We start from the raw sequence: 23,680 nt of genomic DNA on the forward strand, positions 1-23,680 counted from the left end.
GCGCATAACCGTTATTGTGTATTGTTGTATACCATGGACACAAACTCATTTGCTATTGTGTTTTAGTATTCCATGGACACAAACTCATTTGCTATTATGTTTTAGTATTCCATGGACACAAACTCATTTGCTATTATGTTTTAGTATTCCATGGACACAAACTCATTTGCTATTATGTTTTAGTATTCCATGGACACAAACTCATTTGCTATTGTGGTGAAGTATACCATGGACACAAACTCATTTGCTATTGTGTTTTAGTATTCCATGGACACAAACTCATTTGCTATTATGTTTTAGTATTCCATGGACACAAACTCATTTGCTATTGTGGTTTAGTATACCATGGACACAAACTCATTTGCTATTGTGTTTTAGTATTCCATGGACACAAACTCATTTACTATTGTGTTTTAGTATTCCATGGACAAAAACTCATTTGCTATTGTGGTTTAGTATTCCATGGACAAAAACTCATTTGCTATTGTGTTTTAGTATTCCATGGACACAAACTCATTTGCTATTGTGTTTTAGTATTCCATGGACACAAACTCATTTGCTATTGTGTTTTAGTATACCATGGACACAAACTCATTTGCTATTGTGTTTTAGTATTCCATGGACACAAACTCATTTGCTATTATGTTTTAGTATACCATGGACACAAACTCATTTGCTGTTGTGTTTTAGTGTACCATGGACACAAACTCATCTGCTATTGTGTTTTAGTATTCCATGGACACAAACTCATTTGCTATTGTGTTTTAGTATACCATGGACACAAACTCATTTGCTATTATGTTTTAGTATACCATGGACACAAACTCATTTGCTATTATGTTTTAGTATTCCATGGAAACACGATAGCGTTCTGATTATATGATTCATTGCGGGAAGAATCAACAACTTTTGGTCACGCAACATTGCCATCTCCAAAAACAGAAACATTGGCAAAACTAATTCGCAGTTACCCTTTGGTGAGGTACCATCGATTTCCAGTATGGACACCACCCGGTAACCCTGGTAACCATGGTAACCCTGGTCTACATTGTATCAGATTCTCTTGTCATTGTACATAGATCCATCTCGAGCCTAGTATCAGTATCAGATGCTAGGCTGAAAATGGTGGTAAGGGGCAGCATGCAGTGATCATGGCTGCAACAGACACAGGGGCCAGAGAAGAGTACAGCAATGATAGCCGGGAACATCAACAATGGCGGCACACGCTGATTGACTGTTTTTAATAGTAAACCGCTGCAATTAGAATTGGAGGTGGATGGGTGAAGACATGGTGGTGATAACAGCAGTCTCAGCTGGGACACCAAAGGGAGGTGTTCAAAAATTTAAAAAAAAAACAAAACACACTCAAATCTCAGAAGCCAGCTGTTTCCACCTTGTTATATCTCATCAGCAGTGAGCCGATGACAGCAAAAAGAGTAAGGCAATGTCATATGTATTTACTAGCATAGAACCGAGAAATTCCCAGCCTATTTCAACGCATTCACCGCTTTCTACTACTAAGTTCTGGTAAGATCTTCAGTCTTGAATTTGGATACAAAAATCAAGTCTGCAAAGATATAGATAGGTTAGGCTTCTATGAAATCAATGTGGATTGGCTCAACGCACAGAGACATGGTGATCTCAATATCGTTAGTCAAGTTTCAGTAAAGGCTAACGCAAGCGTGTCTTGAAATGATTATTCTTACTACATTAATGCTGGGAATGAGAGGAGCTTCAAAAACTTCCCTGATTGTCTGACATGGATTGAAAAGTGATAATTTATTATTTTCAAAATTTACTAGCGGCAATTCAAAGTAAATAGCATGTGAGTTTTTAGTGTACTTCAAGACATTAGAAACATCACTGCTATGTGTAAATTCATGATGAAGGAAAATGACGCGGTCTGATCACAGCAACACAGGCCAACTCGCAATGAAAACACACAGCGCCCATGATGCCTAGGACGAACGCTCCGGTCACAAGAAGACATCAGGCTCCGCGACACTGCCCGGAGGGCGGCCAGGCTGCTAATCCGATCCGGCCGAGGCACTGAGCGGCTGGGGGTCGGAGAGCAGACGCTTGCCCCCCCCCCCCCCCCTGCCATCTCTGGACAAGGCCTCATCTCCTGCTTATTGTTTCAAGTACTTGGCATTCCTGGCAAACAAACACAATACAGGTCAAACAGCGGCAGAGTGAACTTCTCATTGTCACGGTACAGTGCACAATGGATGAGCAGAGACCCGGACGAAAGACAGAGACGGAGCACAGCAACACACACACGTTTCTAATAGAACTAGGCTAACTTTTCTTGTAGCTCAACAGTTCACTTGTTGGTAAAATGGCTAATTATAACGTCAGTACCGTAGGTCAGTGTCGTGCAATGTTATCGCATGAGCTGATTGTTTAGTGACTGGTGGTGTTAGTGGACAGTATAGCGTAACGTGTAGTTCCTGGGTCCTTTTATTTTTTATAAATTAATCCTTGGCTCTCCATCCGAGTCCAATTTAAGCGCAGGTGATATTTTAGTGATTTAAACGAAAGGAGTGTTTTGGCTAAAGTTTTGCCGCGTCAATTGAAATTTAGCAGATACTACTGTACAGTAGTAGTCATCTTCTTTTTCTTAAAACTCTGAAACTCGGGTCACTAACATATTTCATTGTCAATTGGTCCTGATTCAGAGAATGCTAATTTCTTTACCCGTTAAAAACTATACGTTCTACAGTATTAGGCCAATTATCAGATGTTTTGATTGGCAAGTATTTAGCAACTTAGCTTGAACATAGCAAGATCTGTGGTTCAGTGAACAACAATCCCCCCACCACCCCAAACCCAAACCAACCCACCACAACCCGAAGGTGCAGAGACCACTGATAACCGTATACACACGTACCCTTTACATACAGGTGACCATTTTTACCATTAATGGATCTTTATACACAAGTGGTCTTAAGGCCGCCGCGGTCACACCGAAACAAGCCACTTTGGGCTTGTTATCGCTGGCGCTCAGCTGGCTTGTGTGCTCCCTGTCGAGCGGTCACAACAGACATCGAGTGCAAAGCTTGAATGGCTTGTTTTTTTTGCCCGCCAAATTTTGATATCTCGAAACGCACCAACGTTCTCAAGCACACAGGTGATCTTTATAGTTTATACATGAAGGTGATCATTATACATAGGTAATCTTTACACACTGTTGTGAATTCCAGCAGAAATCCAAGAGAGCTCGATACCGGGAAGGTAGAGCCGTGGCACACTAGTCAGAACAACAGATGGCTTGATCAGTCACAACTTAAAAGTTTCATGCCATCTCAGGCACTCATCAGGTGATCTTTATAAATACATCAAGGTGGTCATTATACATAGGGGGTCTTTATTCGAAGGGGGTCTTTATTCGAAGGGGGTCTTTATTCGAAGGGGGTCTTTATTCGAACGGGGTCTTTATTCGAACGGGGTCTTTATTCGAACGGGGTCTTTATTCGAAGGGGGTCTTTATTTAAAACACAGGTGATATTTATACACAGGTGTGCTGAAACCATGGTAACATGATCTGATGCCTGGACCTTCTTCCACTGCAAATCACTAAACTATCCCCACCACTCTCGCCTCAGACCTCAGACATGCCCATCGTGGAAGCGATGATAGCGAACAGCTATATTAGACATAGAAACTTGTGCTGGGATTACATCATTCAACAGCTTGCAAGGCTGATGAAGTGACCGCCACTATTTTTAGCCTGATATCCACCACACAGCTGTTTGAAGTGACTTTTTCTGGCCAGTGAATCCCTATTTTTCATTTTTCCATTTTTTTCTACACACACACACCACATCACATACTGCTGCATACACTGGCTGTTGGTAACCATGGTAACCACTCAGGACAATGAAAGAAAAGTCAGGAAGAGTCCGAGAAAGGCAAGAAAGACGTGTGCGACCATAATCGTCGGGAATTGAACCCGCAACCTCTCGATTGGAAATCGACTGCACATACCACTGCACCATATGGGACACACACATATATACACACACACACACACACACACACACTTGCACACACACACATGCACACACACACACACACACACACACACACACACACACACACACACACACACACACACACACACACACACACACACACTAAACTATCCCCGGCATCCCCCCCCCCCACACACACACACAGCCTGCAACTCACTTGATTGCTGTGAAAAGATGGCGCCGGCTATGCTTGGCATTATCAGCCAGCAGGTTAAACAGCTCTTGGACGGTTGTGCTCGGACGTTGCATCAGATACAGCAAGATACAGAAGAGGTTGTTCTCTCCTTTGCCTGGGCCTCCGATGTTGCCTTTCTTCATTTCGTGAAACGACTTTAGCACGTTGCGGTAGTAGTTTGTGTATTCTGGAGCCACTAGCTGCACAGCCGCCTTACCGCAGTTTGCTACAACATCACCAGAAGAAAGGGCAGAAAAGAACAATGACACTGTTTTTGACCTGCTGACTTTTCACACTTCTAGCCTGATGTTTATCTCCCTCACTTCTTTGCCCATAGAATTGCTGTCTTAGTTATTTTTGCTTTGCTGCATGTAAGAGACCATGAAGAGAAGGGAACGAAAACGTTCGGTTCTAAAATTCCCTAGTGCTCATTTGGACCGGTGTGGATTGTGTGGATGCATGTGCTACACTGAAGAACAACCAGCTTCATTTAAGAACAATGAGCTTCATTTAACACGAAAGCGTGGTAGCGACCTTGGTGATAATCATATAAGAAAGTTAGTTGCTCCCACACTGAAACAGTCAACCGTGAGTCAGTCAAGGGTCAAGTCAGGTCGACGGCAATAGCGCTGCAGTGTGGGAGCAACCAACTTCTACACAGCTTCATTTAACGCAAACATAATTAACCCTTTACCGGCAAGTGTATTTTGTATATGAAATCCATAAGATTGAGAAGGATGCCAATAACTCACAACGAGGCCACATGTTGTATGTTCAAGTTATGTTTTCTTGGAAGTCTGGTACTACTTATTGACCATGTAAAAAATTATTTTCACATACCACACACATACACTGCTAAACTGTCATCTATCCGTCTAAACAGGGAAATTGTACATAATGCAAATTGTCAGATTCCGACATTAATATGATACTGCCAAAACAAGTCGACTTCGGAGCGGAAACGAACGCCATAGCCATCACAGACTTCAGTGGCCGTGCCTCGCTCACAATTGAGAGCAGCATCACCCCAAAATCGCTGTCCGATGGCTCCGTAAGGTCGCGCTTAAGTCGCGCTGCGCTGCCGTCACTCAGGTAGGTAGAAAGTCAATGGCCTAAAATTCCGTCTCTGGGAGACTGTCGACACGGGGATCACTCTCCATGGCTTCCCCATCATAAGCACCATCAGATTCTTCCAGGTGCATCACCCGATATTTGCGTGGGAATTTACTTGGCGTGAGCTCCACTCCGCAATTTGAAATTCGCTTGCATCGGTGGCTCAGTGGAACGAAGTATTTATCTATCTGTCGTGGGTCCTAGAGTGAAGGTCTGCTAAGTCCTCGTCGGAGAAGTCATCTGAGGATGAAAGGAACTCACTACGAAAGAGGAAATGCACCTGACGACGTTTTGACGGAGGCAGACGGCATTGTCAGTGCGCGTGTATTTCTGTAAGTTTTCGATCGCGCAGTTCTCAATGAAATCAAATGGGACACGCGTAGATTCTCTTCAGCTATGGATAGGATCATACCTAGGCTGTGTGAGGGCCACGGGAAATCCCCGTGGGCTGATGCTTCCTGTCATACCAGGTATGGTTTTAGCATGCATGTCATATGCGTCGTTTACGACTCATTCAAGTATGGTGCTGCCGGTAAAGGGTTAAATGATTGCGAAGGTGAGCTTAGCCGTTCCCCAGTCATGATCGGCAGAGGTAGAACACCAGTTCACACAACAAGTTGACAACAACCTGCATCAAGCAGTGAAGTCGACTTGGTTACGTATGCCCATTGCAGCTGATGCTGCACTTGATGGGTTGCCAAGGCAAGCCGTGGCAATAAAAACAATAAAATACTCAGGAGTCAGTACCACTCTTAGGGGACATGACTTCAATAGGAACACTGGTTAAAAAACAATGTACAAGGACATCACCTCCTCATCAAAGTCTACACATACACGTGCATACAGTGACAAGAGGGTATTGCAAAACAATTCAAGCAGCTCAGGGGAACTCACTGGCTCTGAAAATAATTTCATCTGGTTGAACCACAGCATTATTTGGATGTCACTGTGAATGTTCAAATACAAAGGAAATTTAGGCCACCAGCCTCACGCTCATTTTCTCCGAAAATCGCCTGGAACGAACAGCTCCTACACTCCCAGAGAATAAGGTTGACCCTAGAACTACTTCAAACTACGTTTACTCATAATTCGCTACATACACACGGCTAAAACTCTGCCGTGTCCTTGCTGGAGAAAATATATTCACCACCCGGCATTATTGAAATACACATGAATCACGGTGTCCAAAAGCAACCAACCTCTCTCGTCGCCTTCCTCCTCTCCACCTATGAACGGTTCAATCGAGCTAACAAACGCATGCCAGTCGGCAATCTGATCGAGTGTCTTTCCACTGCAGCGCAGAGTGGTATACAGAACAAAACAGCACGAAAAAAGAAAATAGAAACAGGTCCACGTTCTAGGTAGGGCCGTAACAGAAGAGCCTCCCTCGGTGGACAGTAGAGCCTCCCTCAGTGGACATGAGAGCCTCCCTCAGTGGACAGGAGAGCCCCTCCCTCCAATGGACACGGTAGAGCGCGCAACCCCCCCCCCCCCCCCCCCCGTGGATAGTAGAGTGCCTGCCCCCCCCCCCCCCCCCCCGTGGACAGTAAAGCCTTAAAATGCGACGCAGCATTATGTGCTGAAAAGACACCCTCACTTAATGTGCAGACAGTGTGTTGTCAGTGTTTCCATTACCCTGAACGCTTCGTTAATGAAAGCGGCTGATTGGTCAGCTCCAAAGCAACGTATTTGACCTATTTTTTATAAACCTGCGAGGATAGCCTTCACTAACCCAATGGCACCAAGTGACATGAATTCAGCGTCGTGACCATCGCTTCCACCAGCGCTGTGATGACCGCTTCCACGAGCACCGTGACCACCGCTTCTACTGTCCACACTGGCACAGGCTTCTGCTGCAAGGCAACAGACGGCGTGCCATTGGAGTGGCCAAGAGACATGCACACGCACGCACACACACACACACACACGCACACACACACATGCAGATGCAGCGAATACATGTACACACACACACACACACACACACACACGTGGGCACGCACAAACGGTTTGTTGCAGAAGTTTATTGTCGCGACTGAAACGAACATGGTTCATTTCATACTCGGACGGACCCCTCACTCCTCCAAAATGAACAAAGTTTGTTGGCCAAGTTACGATTTTCGACCCACCGATTCCACGGACGATGTTCGCTTCAGGGCGACAAAATATGACAGCGACCCCATAGCAATTCTATGAAGTATCGGCTGTGTTTACAGCCATTTCCACTAAGAAATAGGCCCTGAGGGCATTTATGAGAAAACCTTTTTCCCGACAAAGATCTAGCTAGTCATTAGTCCTATTCAAAGTGGTGGCGCTGGAAAAGTGACTGTCTGCCATTAATTATTGTGCTAAATTGGTCAAATGTGTATCTAAAATACACTATGAACACCCAGTCAGGTACATACCTGTAGTCGCTGCTGCTGCTGCAAGTGCTGCTGATGAAGGTGCTACTGGTGATGCTGCTGCTGAAAGAGCTACTGCAGCAAGGACTGCTGCTGCTGCTACCAGTGATGCTGCTATTGGAGATGCTACTGATGCTACTGAGGCTGCTGCTGCTGCTAACAGTGATGCTACTAGTAATGCCACAGCCGGTGATGCTATTAGTGACGCTACCACTGGAGCAATAGGTGGACAGTCTGACAAGCAGTCAGACAGTCAGACAGACAGACACACACACACACAGACAGACACACACATACATACACACACTTATTTGCACTTGCTCACTGCCAAAACCGGTCACGTGGGTCTCCCCGGGAGAGGGGAGAGAGATTCAAAAGGAATCTTGGCAGATGTGTGAATCGGCTAATACGAGCTCTTGAACCTCCCAACAGCGGACACCCACTGAAATACCAAAAACTCTGGGTGGACTTAGAAATGATCCCACTTACGGGCTCGACACACCGCAGAAAGTGGGTGAGGACAAGGTGTAGAAAAATGGGTTACGGCATCAGGGTATCCGTCCCAGGATCCAACTGCAGTTACCCCAGCTCCCAGTGAAGGTAATACTTGCTACTAGTATGGGTGGCCAAATCAGATTGAATCTGATATAAGCTTCAATAGAACCATCAGGAGCACAGCAGCCCCCCCCCCCCCTTTTAGGGGGTGGGGGAGGGAAGGAGGTGCATGGCTGCATATGTGTAGGATGGCTGGTGCATGTCATTCATAGTCATTATGTGCATGCTGAACCTAGGTCAAACTTATTAGGGGGGGGGGGGGGGGGGGGTGCAGGGTGCACGCACCCACTGTGCCCCAATGCGTGCTACGTGCCTGACCATTGATTACACAAGAGTTAATCTAGCCAGAAGCAGTCCATGGTGAACAGGTATGTATACCTCAAATAGAAAGTATAATTATAAACCCTGAATTCAACAAAGGTGGCAGGTACAACAACACAACTCCAAGTAGCCGACCCCCCCCCCCCCCCCCCCACAAACACAGACACACAGACAGACACAAAGCTGGATGTAGTCGAAATTTAAATGCAGGTGCAGCATATGCAAACACCCACACGTAGGTATGCAAACACGGTACCAGAGTACCAGATCTGTTTGTATTGTGCATCCAACTAACCTGAAGGAAGAGAGGCTGATCTCGGGTCAAACAGCTTTCCACATGCATCCTGCAGGTATTGCAAGAGACCAAGTACACGCAAGCACATGCACACGCCCACACCCGCACACACCCGCACACACACACACACACACACACACACACACACACACACACACACATACATGCATGCCGCGCACACACACACACACACACACACACACACACATACACACATGCACACACACATACATGTAAATCCACACGAGCAAAAGCACACATGCATGCAAACACGCACACACACAAGCCATAATCGCTGAAGTCAGAGTAGGCTCAAAATGGTTATCTCCTCATTAACATGACGGGAATACGTGGCAAGTTTTAAGAAAATAGAGACATGGTGCAACTTTATGTGTGAAGAACTCTCGTCCTGAACAGAGATAAACAGAATTACAACAAGGCCTGGTGGAACTTGTCTCATGGTTCGTGCCCCCCCCCCCCCCCCACAAAAACATATGAACTAAAGCTAGCGGCAGGCGCTACTAACGTAACGTCTTTTGCATAGCTGCAGGAATTCAATCAAGTCTCTCACCTGGTCAAGGCCCAGCCAGAACATGGCCTGCTCACGGATCATCTGTATATCCGGATTTGAACGTGTACACAGTGGATAGTCTTCAGCCACTAGGGTGGAAGCGTCCAAGGCGTGTGCACAGCTTGGCGCGCGGCACGTAGACAAGCCATGCTGTAAACACTCCTTGCCCGACGTTTCTCCGCAGGGGCATGTCAATGTGCTGATCACTTCGACCTGCAGGCCCCACTTCCGTACCACTGTGAGCACGATTGCCCGGACTTCATCCAGCGTAGACTTTCCGCTACCGCCGTGTCGGCCCTTGCATTCGAGGTACACTTGTAAGCCGTAGCGTGTATAGTGCAGGTGCAGCCACGGCCAATCGCTGTTCCAGCGAAGGCGAACGCTGCACCGTGACAGCGTGGCAGACGAGCGCTTGTGTGACTTAAGCAGCACCTCCACCACGCATTGCCAGTACAGGAACACGGGAAAGTGCATCAACTCATCTCGGTTTGCGTGCTTCAAGGACACATAGGCACAGGAACAAGGCGTCTGCGGGACCGTGCCCATGTCCTGGACGACTGCAGGTACAATAAACTCGTGCTCAGCAGACCTCTCATCCTGCACAATTACCAGGACTGAGAGCCATTCTAGGATTTCAAAAATGAGCTTGAACCCATCACTGCTTGCTCTGACTGCTTGCCACGCCTTAGCATGGTCGCAGTAAGACTGACCCTCGAACATCTTGTTGAGAGCTTTGCGTGCCAGGGACTCCGTCATGAACCCAGAACGATAGCACCGCGCTTCGTGCACTGTGATGTCTCGGTCAGGCTTCATGTAGACAAAGGCATTGACACAGTCCAGGATGAACTGGGGCTCCAGGATGACCGTGTCTTTCAGCTTGAAAGTTGGGAAGTACGCCAGGTGGCCTGCTTCGTGGCAGTACTTCAGCAGCAGCTGTATTTGCCGGTCACTGCAGTCATGTGGAACAGCCTTGACTTGCTTCGCTATGAACTTTGCCTCCTTGAAGGAAATCCAAGGCCAAGTGACCTCCTGCTTGAGCGTGTGTATGGATATGCAGAATCGGAGCCATGGAACAGGGATGTTACGTTGGCTCTTCTGGCAGCGGTCGATGATGGCCTCTCTCAATCGCTGCAGCTCATCTGCTTGTGCTGCACTTCCAGTGGATCTGGTGTTGTCGATTTTGAAGTGCGAAGTGTCGTTCCAGACAAGGTTCTGGTACGGGGTACCTTTTATCTTCTCTTGAAGTAGTTTACAAGGATCAGGCAAATCGGTTTTGTTCCACCTGTCACTCTGACACCCCACTACAAACACATCATCTGCAGCACTCTGGTCTGTGCTGCTGTCAGCTTTCGCATTCAGCAGCAGCATGTCGAGCCAGCCGAGCAGCTGGTCTAGGCGAGTCGCATTGGCCGGTAGAGTGGCCCGCTCGATACATTCTTCCCGGCTGACCTGAAATTCATCGAACTTGGGAAGGGTCTCTAGAAGGTCCAGAGAAGAGTTGTATGTGGCAATGAACGCTGTGTTTTTGGCCATGAAGAGGGGCTGCACGGATTGGTAGACTTGCTGCCCTCCAAGGTCGCGGAATGTGATGACGGTATAGTTGGGCGTGTTGGCCCGGTCAGAGATGTACTTTACCCGGTCTGCGTTGAGAAATCCTGTGATGGTCTCGTGGATTTCCTCGCGCATTGCTGGCCCGTTGCTGCTGCTGCTGCTACTGCTGTCCTCCATAGGTCCTGCATGGGTCCCAGCCACAGGATCCTCTCCTGCTGGGGCTCTCTCTCTGTCATCTTGTGTTGTCTCTTTGTCTTGGGGATGATTCGAAGTGGATGGTTTGCACATCATGGTGATGACGTAGAGTCGACTCAGAGCATCTGGCATGTCTGGGCATTCGATGAATCGACAGTCATCAGAGATGTTTGTAGTTGCGTAGGACGTGCGCATGCCCGGTGTGCTGAGTTCATTCTCATTGTGCATCTTCTCAAGCAACGCCTTCAGCAAGCTGGTCTTTCCAACGCGTGCCGCACCAAGTATTACCACGTGCAGGAAATGGATGACGGTCGTACCTCCCAACCGGGCTGCCTCCTGCTCTGCTGCTTCGAGTTCACTGATACTTGGCAGAACAGCAGTATCTCCTGGGCACAACGATAAGCACAGCACACATCAAAAAATGTTGTGTAACTGCAGGGGACATTTACAGTTTGTTGTTTCTTTTGTATTACTAACAAGAAATCATACAGTACAGGCAACAGGAATGCAAAACAAGTGAGAGTGCATCTTCACTGCATGCACTCGTATTATGAGAAAGCCCGCTTGAGTCCCGATTTTACGGTGTGTCTGAAAGGCATTGCTTCCCGCACAATAACCACTCCATCACCAGAATATTGGCAGACAGGAGACACCTGTTATGGTGTTGCTACAGTTGAGGCACTGGGTTTTAGAGTCCAGGGGCGTCACACACGGTACCACCAGTACCACCATGCTTGTACCACTTTTCGCCCCGGATGCTGCGCCCAATTCATCCAAAAAAACAAGCAATAAAAGAGCACTAAAATGCGCCCTGTTCACCCAATAATCACTATTTACCAGTGTTGCAAAGAATAGCAAATCACGAACGAATATTCTAAAAAATATGCACAGTACGAACGAATATTCTACTATTCTACCCATACAGACGAGCCCATTTCAGCACACGATGCTTCCTTGTTTATTTGAGCCAGCGGGTGCTAAGACATGACCACAGCTTTTGTGGAAAAGTCGAGAAAACGCGATTTGAATTCCGCGACAAAAAATACAAAGTTCTCCTCGGTAGACTGGACTGTTCTGGATGTAACTCTTTGTTGAAAGTACATGAAAATTTATTCGTTTCAGTTTGGATTCCATGTTGCACTGAGTCTCCAAAAATGGATCGTCAACGATGTATCGAAGGAAGAGCCTAATATACTTCGGAGCGGAAGAAGACGACATCCTCGGGTTCCATGCGCAGGATTAACTATTTTGTGGACTTGCGTCGGAAACAGAAGTCTCAAGTCTCTCAAACTCTCCCACACGGAGCTAGCTTTACGATCCGACATCACGGATTTCTACCGACTCGAAACTAAGCAAAGCGGACTGATACGATTCGAAACTAACCAGGAACTGCTACAAACTACGAAGAAGAACATAAGTATTTCTTGCGAAGGTGCAAGCTACAAACGGCGCGTAAGTCAAACTGGGCAGCATTAGCGGTAAGCGACAATATGTTGACGATGTCGTTTGCTGCTCAATTGCAGTGACTGTTGCACATTCTACGATGCAAGAACGCAGCGAGCGTGCTGCGATGAGCGAATTAAGCCATTGTACGGAAAGTTGTACACAAAGTGTAGCATTTCGAACATTCGACTTCTGACTCGCACGTTCGAATATTCTGTGCAGCGCAAAAAAACCAAGATATTCAATTATTCGAATATTCGCTGGAACACTGCTATTTTACCCTCGGGCTTTTTTGATGCCATTCAACGAAACGTGTAGTGGATAGTCACTACTGGAGGGTTCATAAAGGCACATTTGTCTGTTGTGAAGTCGGGGGTTTGCCCCGTACATTGAATTTTGCATGGCAAGACAAATTCGGAAAATGCAAAATGGGTTACGGGGTAACTGTTTCCCATGCCCCCCCCCCTCCCCCCCCCCCTACTATTTTGACCTGGCTAGAGCCCTGCCATCATATCTTCATGCTAATGGTACTACTTGGGGACATACAGCTCTAGCTCTAGTTGGACCGAACTAAAGTAGTAAAGAAGAAGGCATTATGGGTTCCCACTTCGCAACAGTACAGTGTGTGTACTGTACTCGTACAACTACACGTGTCCTTTGCAACTGTACTACAGTGCCGCCACTGTATTGTTACTACTACTAACTGTTTGGTGCACGCTCACACAGGCCGGATTCGTCGTCAAGTACACGTACGGTAACCGCTGTACTGTAATCTGTAGCAGCGGCCCTAGCTCTACTGCCGCTAGCGCAGGGTCCGCATGTACTCGTACAAAACTATCATGCATGCCACACATAGAACATGATTGTACAGCTCTTCGACCGAATTTTATTACTATTCGACTATTCGTGTGCATCACTGGTCATTCGTAACTTTTTGGCGGAAAAGAAGTTTGAGAATTGATTTGTCACTTACCTGCCTGCAGTTGCTTGGCCTCCTTCATAGAGAGTCAGAAAAAAACAGAGGCACAAATCACACATATTTGTTTAACATGCTCTCTCTCTCTCTCCCTCTCTCTCTCTCTCTCCCTCTCTCTCCCTCTCTCTCTCTCTCCCTCAAAAAACAGAGGCACAAATCACACATATTTGTTTAACATGCTCTCTCTCTCCCCCTCTCTCTCTCTCTCCCTCTCTCCCTCCCTCTCTCTCTCTCTCTCTCTCTCTCTCTCTCTCTCTCTCTCTCTCTCTCTCTCTCTCTCTCTCTCTCTCTCTCTGTCTCTCTCTCTCTCTGTATCTTAGTTCCGTATCGTATTTTCCGGAACATAAGCCGTAATTTAAGCACTCGTAATCCCCCCCCCCCAAAAATAAAGGTCGGTGTGTCTTCTACTACCATGGTGAAATGAACTGTGATATACAGGATAGATGTTGGTTTTTCCTGACGAAGATGACAGAACAAAAATGACAGGACAAAGATGAACCTAGAGCAGTAGAGGCAACGAGATGAACAAGGAACTCACGGCACAGAGTAAGCGCAAATTTTCTGGTTTCAGACCTTGTATTTTTTTGGAAAATACCAGGGCATTTCAATTTAGCGCGGGGCACGCGGGATGGGCATAAAAAAGTGCATGGACCTCAGCTTTTCAGAGCAGTATGAATTGTGAAAATCGGTTGAGTTTGAGGAAGAAGCTGAAAAAAATGCTAGACTGAGTTGTTGTGGCGTTTCCAAGGCATGATAGGAGAGTTTGGAAAGGACATGGAAGTGGCCCTGATGTGCCTATGGAGCTGAGAGTTGTCAGGATGGATTTGTTTGAAATTGTAACATGCATCATACAGTATGACAGGATATACAGGCAGGAGCTGTATAGGCTGAATTTTAATGGGGCCGAAAAGGATTTTGGCCTGCGGATGCTGAAATTTAAAACGTGCTGATAATTTGTAGACTTACAGTATCCAGTGTCCAGTATCACAGTAGTAGATATCAAACTCAACTCACTTACTAAAGCCACAAGTCGCCAAGATACTCAAGACAAGATGCAAACTGGAATAATTCACTGCAGCTGGTTGTCGTCGCAGTGATTTCCAAGTGTCCATTGTACACAGCACGTTCAGCATAGTGCTTGCATTTAGCTCCAGCTCTGGCAACAGCATGGGAGTGGCTACACATTTTCCCCTGTTACTAGTGGAGCAGTTATGCCGCGCCCATCATCATCATCCTAACCCCAGTTGTCGTTCAGGACCGTACGGGTTCGTCGTATCAGTGTTGAAAGAGCAGCGGTTGTCACTGCTGGGCGGATGAGATGGCCCATCCGCTATGCGGGCCATACCGCGTGGGAATCATTTAATGTCATGGTTCGCGAGTTGCGCAAACGTTGCGCTTGGCAATTTGGCCAGAGCAGTTCGTTAGAAATCGTGGCCACCGTTATCAGAAATCTCGGTGGCAGTTCCGAATTCACCCCGCGTCTCCAGAGCAGACTTGATAGCGTAGCTGATCATCCGGAAGACCATTTATCAGTCGGGATGATACTTGTCCATCGGATCACTGTTGACAGAGCAGCTGTTGCTACCGCCGAGGGGACGAGACGCCCCAGCTGCTGCGCGGGCGTGCGGTGAGGAACACTCGACATACCACGTAACCAACGGAGAGCAGTTTTCAATGCCTCTGAATTCTGACTACCCACTACAAGGTGCTTTGGTGCACCCTGCCCCGCAGGTTCTGACACCACTGTCGCCTGTGGGTGACATCGAATAGCGGCAGCAAATTGCTTTCTGTTGATATGGTCGGTCATTACTCACTACCTACCCTTGCCCCGCCGGGGGTAAGTCATGGTTGCCGTGTGCACGCACGCATTCATGCCGACGTATCTGTGCCTGCCGTGCTAATCTTTCTGTCAGGCATATGTTGAACAAAAAATGCCTCCCTGCTCCTTTTGAGGCCCGATCAGTGCATTACGGCTTGTGCTTCCATTTGCTCCGCAGTCACTACCGGCTTCTGCACTCGCTGGTCAACGCTTTGTTCGGGAGTCTAGTTTTGTTTGCATTCAGCATATCATTAACTATTCATTCGCGTGGTGGCCGCCCGCGTCAACTCTATGGTTTGCTGGCCGAGAGTGAGATCGCACCTCAATATGGTGATAAGACGCTGTACATCTTGACGCTATGCACATAACATTGCCTCGCCAGGACTGCAGTATGCTGGGTGATAGCGTGGGCAACCCACCCTGTCCTGGGTTGACCATCAGTCTACTACCGTCGCCTCGTTCAGTGTTACCTGGGCCCTTCTCTTTTTGGGGAAACTTGGCCAACAAACGCAATGTGCTCAAAGGCTCGCTGACAATGTTGTGCAAGTTTGCGCCAACAACCGTCACGCGTCCCACCAAGATAAATCGGGCAGGAGGAAAGTGCTCTATGGCTTGGATCCCCAGCTTGCACGTGCATACGCACCAGATGCGATCTGGAGGCGCATTATGCATGGCTCAGCGCCGGGCAGGCTAGTAGCCAATAGAATGAGCTAACCTGGAACTGATGGCCAACGTTTGCGCTTTCCCAGGCCAGTATCAGTGCTAGTGATTGGTATGTGGGCTCGCGCCAGCATCTTAGAGCAGTGTGAGTGCGTAGTGCGCAGGTATGGCAGTGGTGAGGATATGGACGTGTGCTGTGTGCTGTACCTATGTGGATGTGCACGTGGCAGGCGCGTATGCTATCGTGTGAAGTGATTGATGAGGTGCAGAAGTGCGGGTGGTGAGAGTGTGTGGCTACTGCTAGAGTGGCTAAGGCGAAAGCAGCCATCAGGGCGGGGCAAGATGGCCTGTTTGCTGGTACGGTATGTGCTTTTCTAGGCCCACACGCTGTATGCGGTGTTGGCGACAATCGGGCCAGTAAGTGGGCTCACACGAGCAGCTTGTGGTGGTCTACGGGCATCTATTCTCTGTCACATGAATGCGAGGCGGTCGAGAGAACGCTGGTGCGTGCTTATGAAGGTGTGTGCGGGGTGGTGTGTGTGTGGGGGCGTTCCTGGCGAGCTTGTATGAGGTTATATGCCTGTGTAGGAAGAGAATATACGGATGTGTAAGAGGCGAGAGAGTTCTCGTGGATACTGTGAAAGCCACAGTTTATACTGCTTTGCTACCCGGGACCGTGTACCCTGGTCAGAGCAATTGATAAGGTAGCGGCGGCATCATATGATTATGCATAGGTATAATGCTGACGGTACAAATACACCTTCCATAGTGGGGGTGCCATGCCTTCTAGGTTTATCACTTTTTTTGGGTGCAATCGGGCATCGTATCGTATACGTGTGGTGTGACGCCTAATGCCAGGCAGTTGTGTGAGTTCTTGGCCTCGGTGGTCGTTTGTTTGCCCTCGCTGGGCAGTATAATTTCGGCCCTAGCGGGCAGTATGCTTTTCCCTTGGCGGGCAGGTTGTCGGCCTCGGTGGCTGTTCATTTGCTCGATAGGCAGTATGATTTAGCCCTCGGTGGGCAGTATATAATCGGCCCATGGTGGGCAGCATGCTTTGGCCCTCGGTGGGTACTACGCTTTAGCCCTTGGCGGGAAGTTTGCTTTAGCCCTCGGTGGGCAGGCTATTGGCCTCGACGGCCGTTGTGCACACTCGGTTGGGCGGTATGCTTTAGGCTTCGGTAGGCAGGTTGCTGGCCTCGGCGGCCGTTCACACGCCCTCGATTTTGCTTTACGCTTATTCTTGCACCCTCGGTCGGGCTATAATCATGCGCCCTCGGTCGGGCTATAATCATGCGCCATCGGTCGGGCTATAATCATGCGCCCTCGGTCAGGCTATAATCATGCGCCCTCGGTCGGTCTATAATCATGCACCCTCGGTGGGGCTATAATCATGTGCCCTCGGTGGGGCTATAGCCATGCGCCCTCGGTGGGGCTATAATCATGCGCCCTCGGTGGGGCTATAATCATGCGCCCTCGGTCGGGCTATAATCAAGCACCCTCGGTCAGGCTATAATCAAGCGCCCTCGGTCGGTCTATAATCATGCGCCCTCGGTGGGTCTATAATCATGCGCCCTCGGTGGGGCTATAGCCATGCGCCCTCGGTCGGGCTATAATCATGCGCCCTCGGTCGGGCTATAATCATGCGCCCTCGGTCGGGCTATAGTCATACGCCCTCGGTCGGGCTATAGTCATGCGCCCTCGGTCGGGCTATAGTCATGCGCCCTCGGTCGGGCTATAATCAAGCGTCCTCGGTCGGGTTATAATCATGTGCCCTCGGTCGGGCTATAATCCTGCGCCCTCGGTCGGGCTATAATCATGCGCCCTCGGTCGGGCTATAATCATGCGCCCTCGGTCGGGCTATAATCCTGCGCCCTCTGTCGGGTTATAGTCATGCGCCCTCCGTTGGGCTATAATCATGCGCCCTCGGTCGGGCTATAATCATGCGCCCTCGCTTGGGCTATACACTTCTCGCGCGCCCTCGGTTGGGCCGCATGCTTTTACTCTCGATGGGTAAGCTGTTGGCCTCGGCGGCCATTCATGCGCCCGCAGCGGGCAGGTTACTGGCCAAGTCGACCATATGGGCGCCCTTGGTGGGCAGTATGCTTACGGCCCGTCGTACCATTTCCAAGGATATTTACTCGCATACGATAAACTTTGACACACGCTTGCAACTGATTTTTTAACCTGGCTGGGGCCCGTGTGCTCACGATTATACTTTGCACACGAGCAAAAGTGCCGGTGTTGAAAGTGCGACTACTCAAATTCAAGCTAACAATGCGCTTTTTCAGATTTTCTATACCTCCCCGCGGAAAACCATCCTTGCCACCAGACAGCTGGAAGTAGGCAGAAACTGTATTCGCCATCGCTCTGAAGTGTGAACATCCTGACCTGTTTTACGGACTGGAGCGGAGATTGCAGCCTTTTATTGCGGTGACGGAAGTGTTCGTCGGTGGCAGCTCCAGTCAAAAAGATTCAAACGAACCGATCACAACCTCTGTGCTGGTTTGTGCTGCCATGTTTGTGGATGCAATGGTCTATGGTTATGTTCGGATGGTGAATCGGTGGTTCAATGCGGTATGACACAGGCAGAACACCGAAAAATCAAGTGCGAAGATAAGCGCCAATTGAAACTTGGCGGACCAAGTATTAGCAAACATCACTTGTCTAGTGAGAAAGTGCCTTGCCTTCGTACACCGTATATTCACCATCATACTTTATTCCAACAGGAGTGCATGAAACATTTGGAAATTTGAGAAAAGTCACAAAAGGAGGCGCAATTTACTGTGCATTCTCCGTATCTGTTGAAATCGCACGCACTGGATTAAAAAAAACACACTTGTGTGGTCATGACGAGTAGATCCCACCGAACTCATCAAACACCAGTGTGCTTCGCGTGGACAGGATGGGATTCTAACACAATTTCCTCATTCGTCTTGCCGTTTCACGGCTTGCAAATGGTCCCAATTATCACATGCACTTGACGTCTGGTTGATCAAATGCAGTGATACCCTAAAAAGCCAGCCGGCACCAAATTTAGCGCTTGGTGCACAGAATAGGATATAGTTTAGGTCGAGTGCTGCATTCATCCCCATCCCCCCCCCCCCCCCCCCATATATCCACAACCATGCAGTGGCGTGTCCAGGATTTGACTGAGGGGGTCACGGCCGGGGGAGATGACATGGTGCACATAACTGTAATGATGTATGTCATGCACCTAGCTATCCAACATTACAAAATGATTACATGCCAGGTATTTCTTCCAGACCTACACTATACAGATTAAAGTATCTCATGCTCAGTTACTACAGTGCGTATCGGTTATAGCGTGGTCGTGTAAAAGAATATACTACTTACAAGAATGAACTCTCATATTTTCATAATCATAACATGGGTTTCAAGTGAACATTTATTCTTACTTCTTCCGCGTCATTAAAATTGTCGCTTCCCAGAGCGATTTTTCAAATTTATTTTGTCCACTCGCAGGGAAAAGAAATCAGCTAGAAATTGAGGCAGAGCATTGTCGACGGACCAAGCTTTAGTTTGTGGCCTCCCGCTTCGCTGCACTTGCAGGTAAGGCCGACGTCTTCATCAGAGTTTGGGGCAGGCCCTTCAGCACTCAACAATGTGCTGAACAAGACGTGCGTTCAAATTCAGGTAAAGAAACTTCGTTTTCAAGCGATCCATGCCGCCAGGTGGCAGGCGATGAAGGCAAGCTAGCATTTTTCAAGTACACTGTAACGACCTTCCAGCGGGATAGAGTAAGTAGTTCCGCACCTTCTTTCTTTGGCAAGCGCTTCGCTAATTGTGTTGGTGTTTTCAGACCTGCTACCTTCGTAGCAACATGCGACACAAGTAGCGCATTTTAGGAATTTGAGAACACTTTGTTCTTGCCATCGTCAACTTCAGCATTTCGTATTCAGGAGAGATACCAGGATTCTTATACCCGATCTTGCAGTCTTGATCAATACCCACGCGAACGATATGGGACGGCACGAACTCCAGAAAAACGATATGCGCTCTGGGGCGGAAGAGTGCGGAGCGCGATGAATTTGGTTGGTGCGGAAAAGAGCTCCGACAAAGTCCGAGACCACCACGGCTTCAGTAACAAGTAGACATTGCGCAGGAAGGGTCGCACCAATGCTCGCACAGAAAACAGCGATTCCGACAGTCTAAGGAAGACGAGCCAAGTCACAAACATTGCGATGTGCGCAGCGACAATTTTAATGACGCGGAGGAAGTACAAGCAATGTTATCGCATTGTAGAATATGAGCCCCGGCCAGCGAAAACCAGCACTTGTGTACTTGATATCAATCATCAAAATGTGACGTCAAAGTTTGGGACGCGCAGTGAGCTGGCTTTTGAAGATTCTTTTTCGATCGAGTGGGTGTCTTTGTTGTCAAAGGAGTTTCAAGTGTCTTCAAATGTCTCTGGTCAATTGATTTTAGCGCTAGGTGAGAGCTCGTCACACGGCGGTTGAGTTTAGACACAGCGATGGCGACAGGTGTCGCGACAAAGACTTAGGTCCAGAGTTGTCAGCGTGAGACTCCCTGTACGAAGCGGCGCTGAAAGTTAGTTCGCGATCGGAATTATTTCTTTGGTGGCGATCTCGCTGAGTTAGTCCAGCAGTGGCGAGTCTCATATGCATAGCAACGAAGAGCCCTCATAAAATCGACACTGGATACTGGTGGCGACGATAGTCAGTGCTGGAGTAATAGCGACTGCGAGGAGAAGCTGAATGTCGACCCGCTGAGCGATCCATATTTCTACATCGACAACAATGATGCTGCAGACACTGATGGAGGGCTTCTCACGGCGCAAAACAGAGCATAGTATTATCAGTACTCTACCTTGCCAGACGACGCCAGGCTGGCTGCTGCCTGTGCTGAGAAAGGGGATCCCTAAAAACTCAAACCGGCTGAACGCTTTGGGGCAACATCTTCACGCGCTACAAAACGCGAGTATTCGCTCATATCATTGAAATACAATTATGCTGAAATCATCGTCTGAGTGAAAGTGTGCAAGGGAGTGGATGTCAGTGGTATTGGTCAGTACATCTATCAGTATGGCAAGCTTTGGGACAACGCTCAAACTGCCAGGACAGAGGTCCCTGAACACAATTTGGAAGGCCAGCCACCAATCATCGTTTTGCACTCTGGTGTTGTAAAGAAGGTAGTGATGTATACGGAATATCGTCACACTTCTGAACTACTCATGCCTGCAGCACCAAGAGGGCAAGCCTGACTTGCATTCTATTTACTTACATGTACCTGTTCCACATCACAATCAGAAACTGTAGGATCAACTTGCATGGAGTCACTAGGCATGGATGCTGCGCCAACTGTACCGAATCTTGACCTGTGTGACTTCAAACTCTATTTTCCATGCTTTCGCTTATCAGATTGTCACCAAACTTTATAACTTGAATGATTAATAGTGTAGAAACAATTTCGAGGGAAAAATTAATATTTTTTAAATTACACATGTTCATGTTTCTGCTGGCTGGGGCTCATATATCGGTCCTAAGAATGGACTTTGTGTAGCAAAACATACCAGATTGGTACAAAGTGTATCGCCTGTAGATGAGTGTAGTAATACCATCTGTCCAATGCAGTTCTGTTCCGACTCGCATTGCATTGTTGTGCTCCAGGTTCAACTGTTCTTGTCCTGTATCTCATGCTGCATAGCCACATGGCAAGCGTATGAGACTATGAACACCCGCATGCACAACAGAGATACGTTGTATGTATGATGACCATCCTGTATCTGCGCACATGCATCTGATATGTCACACTTGACTTATCGCGAGTAAGAAATATCGGAAATAAGAATAGAAAGTCGTTTTTCGAACACCCACGCTATAACCGATACCTACTGTACATTGTACAATCATCAGTCATGTTACTTGTACAGTACATCCTTGCCCAATTTTTATTGGAGCATATCATGCTGTTCTTCATCATGTTTTGGCTGCTCATTGACAACAGGTACTGGCACCTCCGCGTGGGGCGGAAAGTCAGTCTGCTCCGAACTGGACTGGCAACGACTTGATCACTCCCGCTGTTTCCTGTTGGAACAGGAATTGCGCCGTCGCAAGAACGCTTTGTAAAAATCCATCAAGGCTCTGTTGGCCAGAGCTTGTCTTCTTTGGTCCATGGATGTCGCTGAGACTTCGCAGAAAAGTCTTCAAGTCAACCAATTCGCGATTCGAATCTGGAGGGGATCATCCTCAAATCATCGTTGTACAACGTTGCGAAAAGAGGCGCTTGAAGATCACAAGCTTTGTTTTTGTCCCACTTGGGCAGCGCTGCGTTCAGCACATCACTGCACGCCTTTCTCAAGACGCATCGAGCGCGTCCTGGAATCTGTACAAAAGTCTAGAGCTCGTACAAAGTCGATCATTTCTTTCGCAGTGCAATCAATGCCGCTCGCAAACCGACAGCTCGTGCAACCAGTTTTGGACGCTGCTTCCCACCGCGTAGAGTCTACCGCCTGTGCACATGGTGCATGTAGCAGCCTGGTGTTTTTTCAAACCCAGGTCGAACATTTTTGAGGGGGGGGGGGGGGTGGGAGCGTGACCCCCTCCCCCCCCCCCCCCCCCCCCCGTAAACCCGCCAATGCCATGTAATAGGGACCATTAGCAAGCCGTGAAACTGCAACGCGAAGGGGGAGCTGGGTTAGAGTCCCGTCCTGAGCACGCAAAACATACTTGTGTTTGACAAGTTCGGAGGGGTCTACTCGTCATGACCGCAACAAGTGGGTTTTAGTCAAGTACGTGCGAATTCAACCATGATACGGAGAATAGCACCGTAAATCGCGCCTCGTTTGGTCTTTGCGATTTTCTTCAAATTTCGAAAAATGTCTCACCCATTCTTGTTGGAATAAATACAATGGCGAAACGTACCAAACAACCAGTAGGACCATTGATTTTGGCATAACCGTTACTAACATGACACAGAACAGGATTGAGGGTAACCACAGTGCCAACATTTATGCTTGTTCAAGACAAACTTCAGCTTGCTCGTTCATTTATGTTTTGGCATGGACCTCGTGAACACAACCCTTTGCTGCACCCATCCATCGGCGATGTGGCTGTCATGGGGTTTCTTTCACTTTCATTCGGGTAAAAGTCAGTCAGGCTGAGAGTTGTTCTCAAGAAAAAGTTCGCAAAAATAATTGCCAGTAAAAATATCAGAAAACTGTTTGAAACTGGAAAGCAGCCGACTCGCGTAGACGGGTTGTGAACGCGAGAAGCTAATCCTCAACCACACCGTGTTTCACGTGCGTTACGATGAACTCGTTACCCCCGTTGACGTTTCACGGCTTGCTAATGGTCCCTTATGGTTCACCCAGCCCCCCCCCCCCCCCCCGTTCAATCTCAGGCTGGCTATGACCATGGAGACAATATCGTTATTTCGTACTCGGACCCCTGCCCCCACTCTGAAACGAACGCAGCTTGCTATGCTGGACGACGATAATCGCATGCATGTACAAGTACAATGTACAGTGTCGGTCGAGTTGTGATTTTGACTCACACCCCTACCCCCCCCCCAAACAAATGATGCTCTCGTT

General features: G+C 48.0%; 1 protein-coding gene across 2 annotated transcripts; it reads right to left on the bottom strand.

Moving 5' to 3' along the window:
- Positions 1-1,222: 1,222 nt before the first annotated feature.
- Positions 1,223-13,700, bottom strand: LOC135822890 (uncharacterized). 2 transcript variants are annotated; one of them, XM_065335727.1, is made up of 8 exons: positions 13,629-13,700; positions 9,467-11,598; positions 8,896-8,944; positions 7,728-7,958; positions 7,055-7,172; positions 6,522-6,613; positions 4,192-4,435; positions 1,223-2,154 (listed from the first exon to the last, which is right to left on the bottom strand). In XM_065335727.1, the coding sequence occupies exons 1-8, from the start codon at positions 13,654-13,656 to the stop codon at positions 2,130-2,132; spliced, it is 2,919 nt and encodes a 972-aa protein (XP_065191799.1). In that variant the 5' UTR covers positions 13,657-13,700; the 3' UTR covers positions 1,223-2,129. The 2 variants fall into 2 exon arrangements, with proteins under 2 accessions (XP_065191799.1, XP_065191798.1); XM_065335726.1 differs by having other exon boundaries at positions 7,055-7,175.
- Between the last annotated feature and the right edge of the window lie 9,980 nt (positions 13,701-23,680).

The sequence above is a fragment of the Sycon ciliatum genome, chromosome 8 (assembly GCF_964019385.1).
Source record: "Sycon ciliatum chromosome 8, ocSycCili1.1, whole genome shotgun sequence".
In the NCBI taxonomy this organism is placed as follows: Eukaryota; Metazoa; Porifera; class Calcarea; order Leucosolenida; family Sycettidae; genus Sycon; species Sycon ciliatum.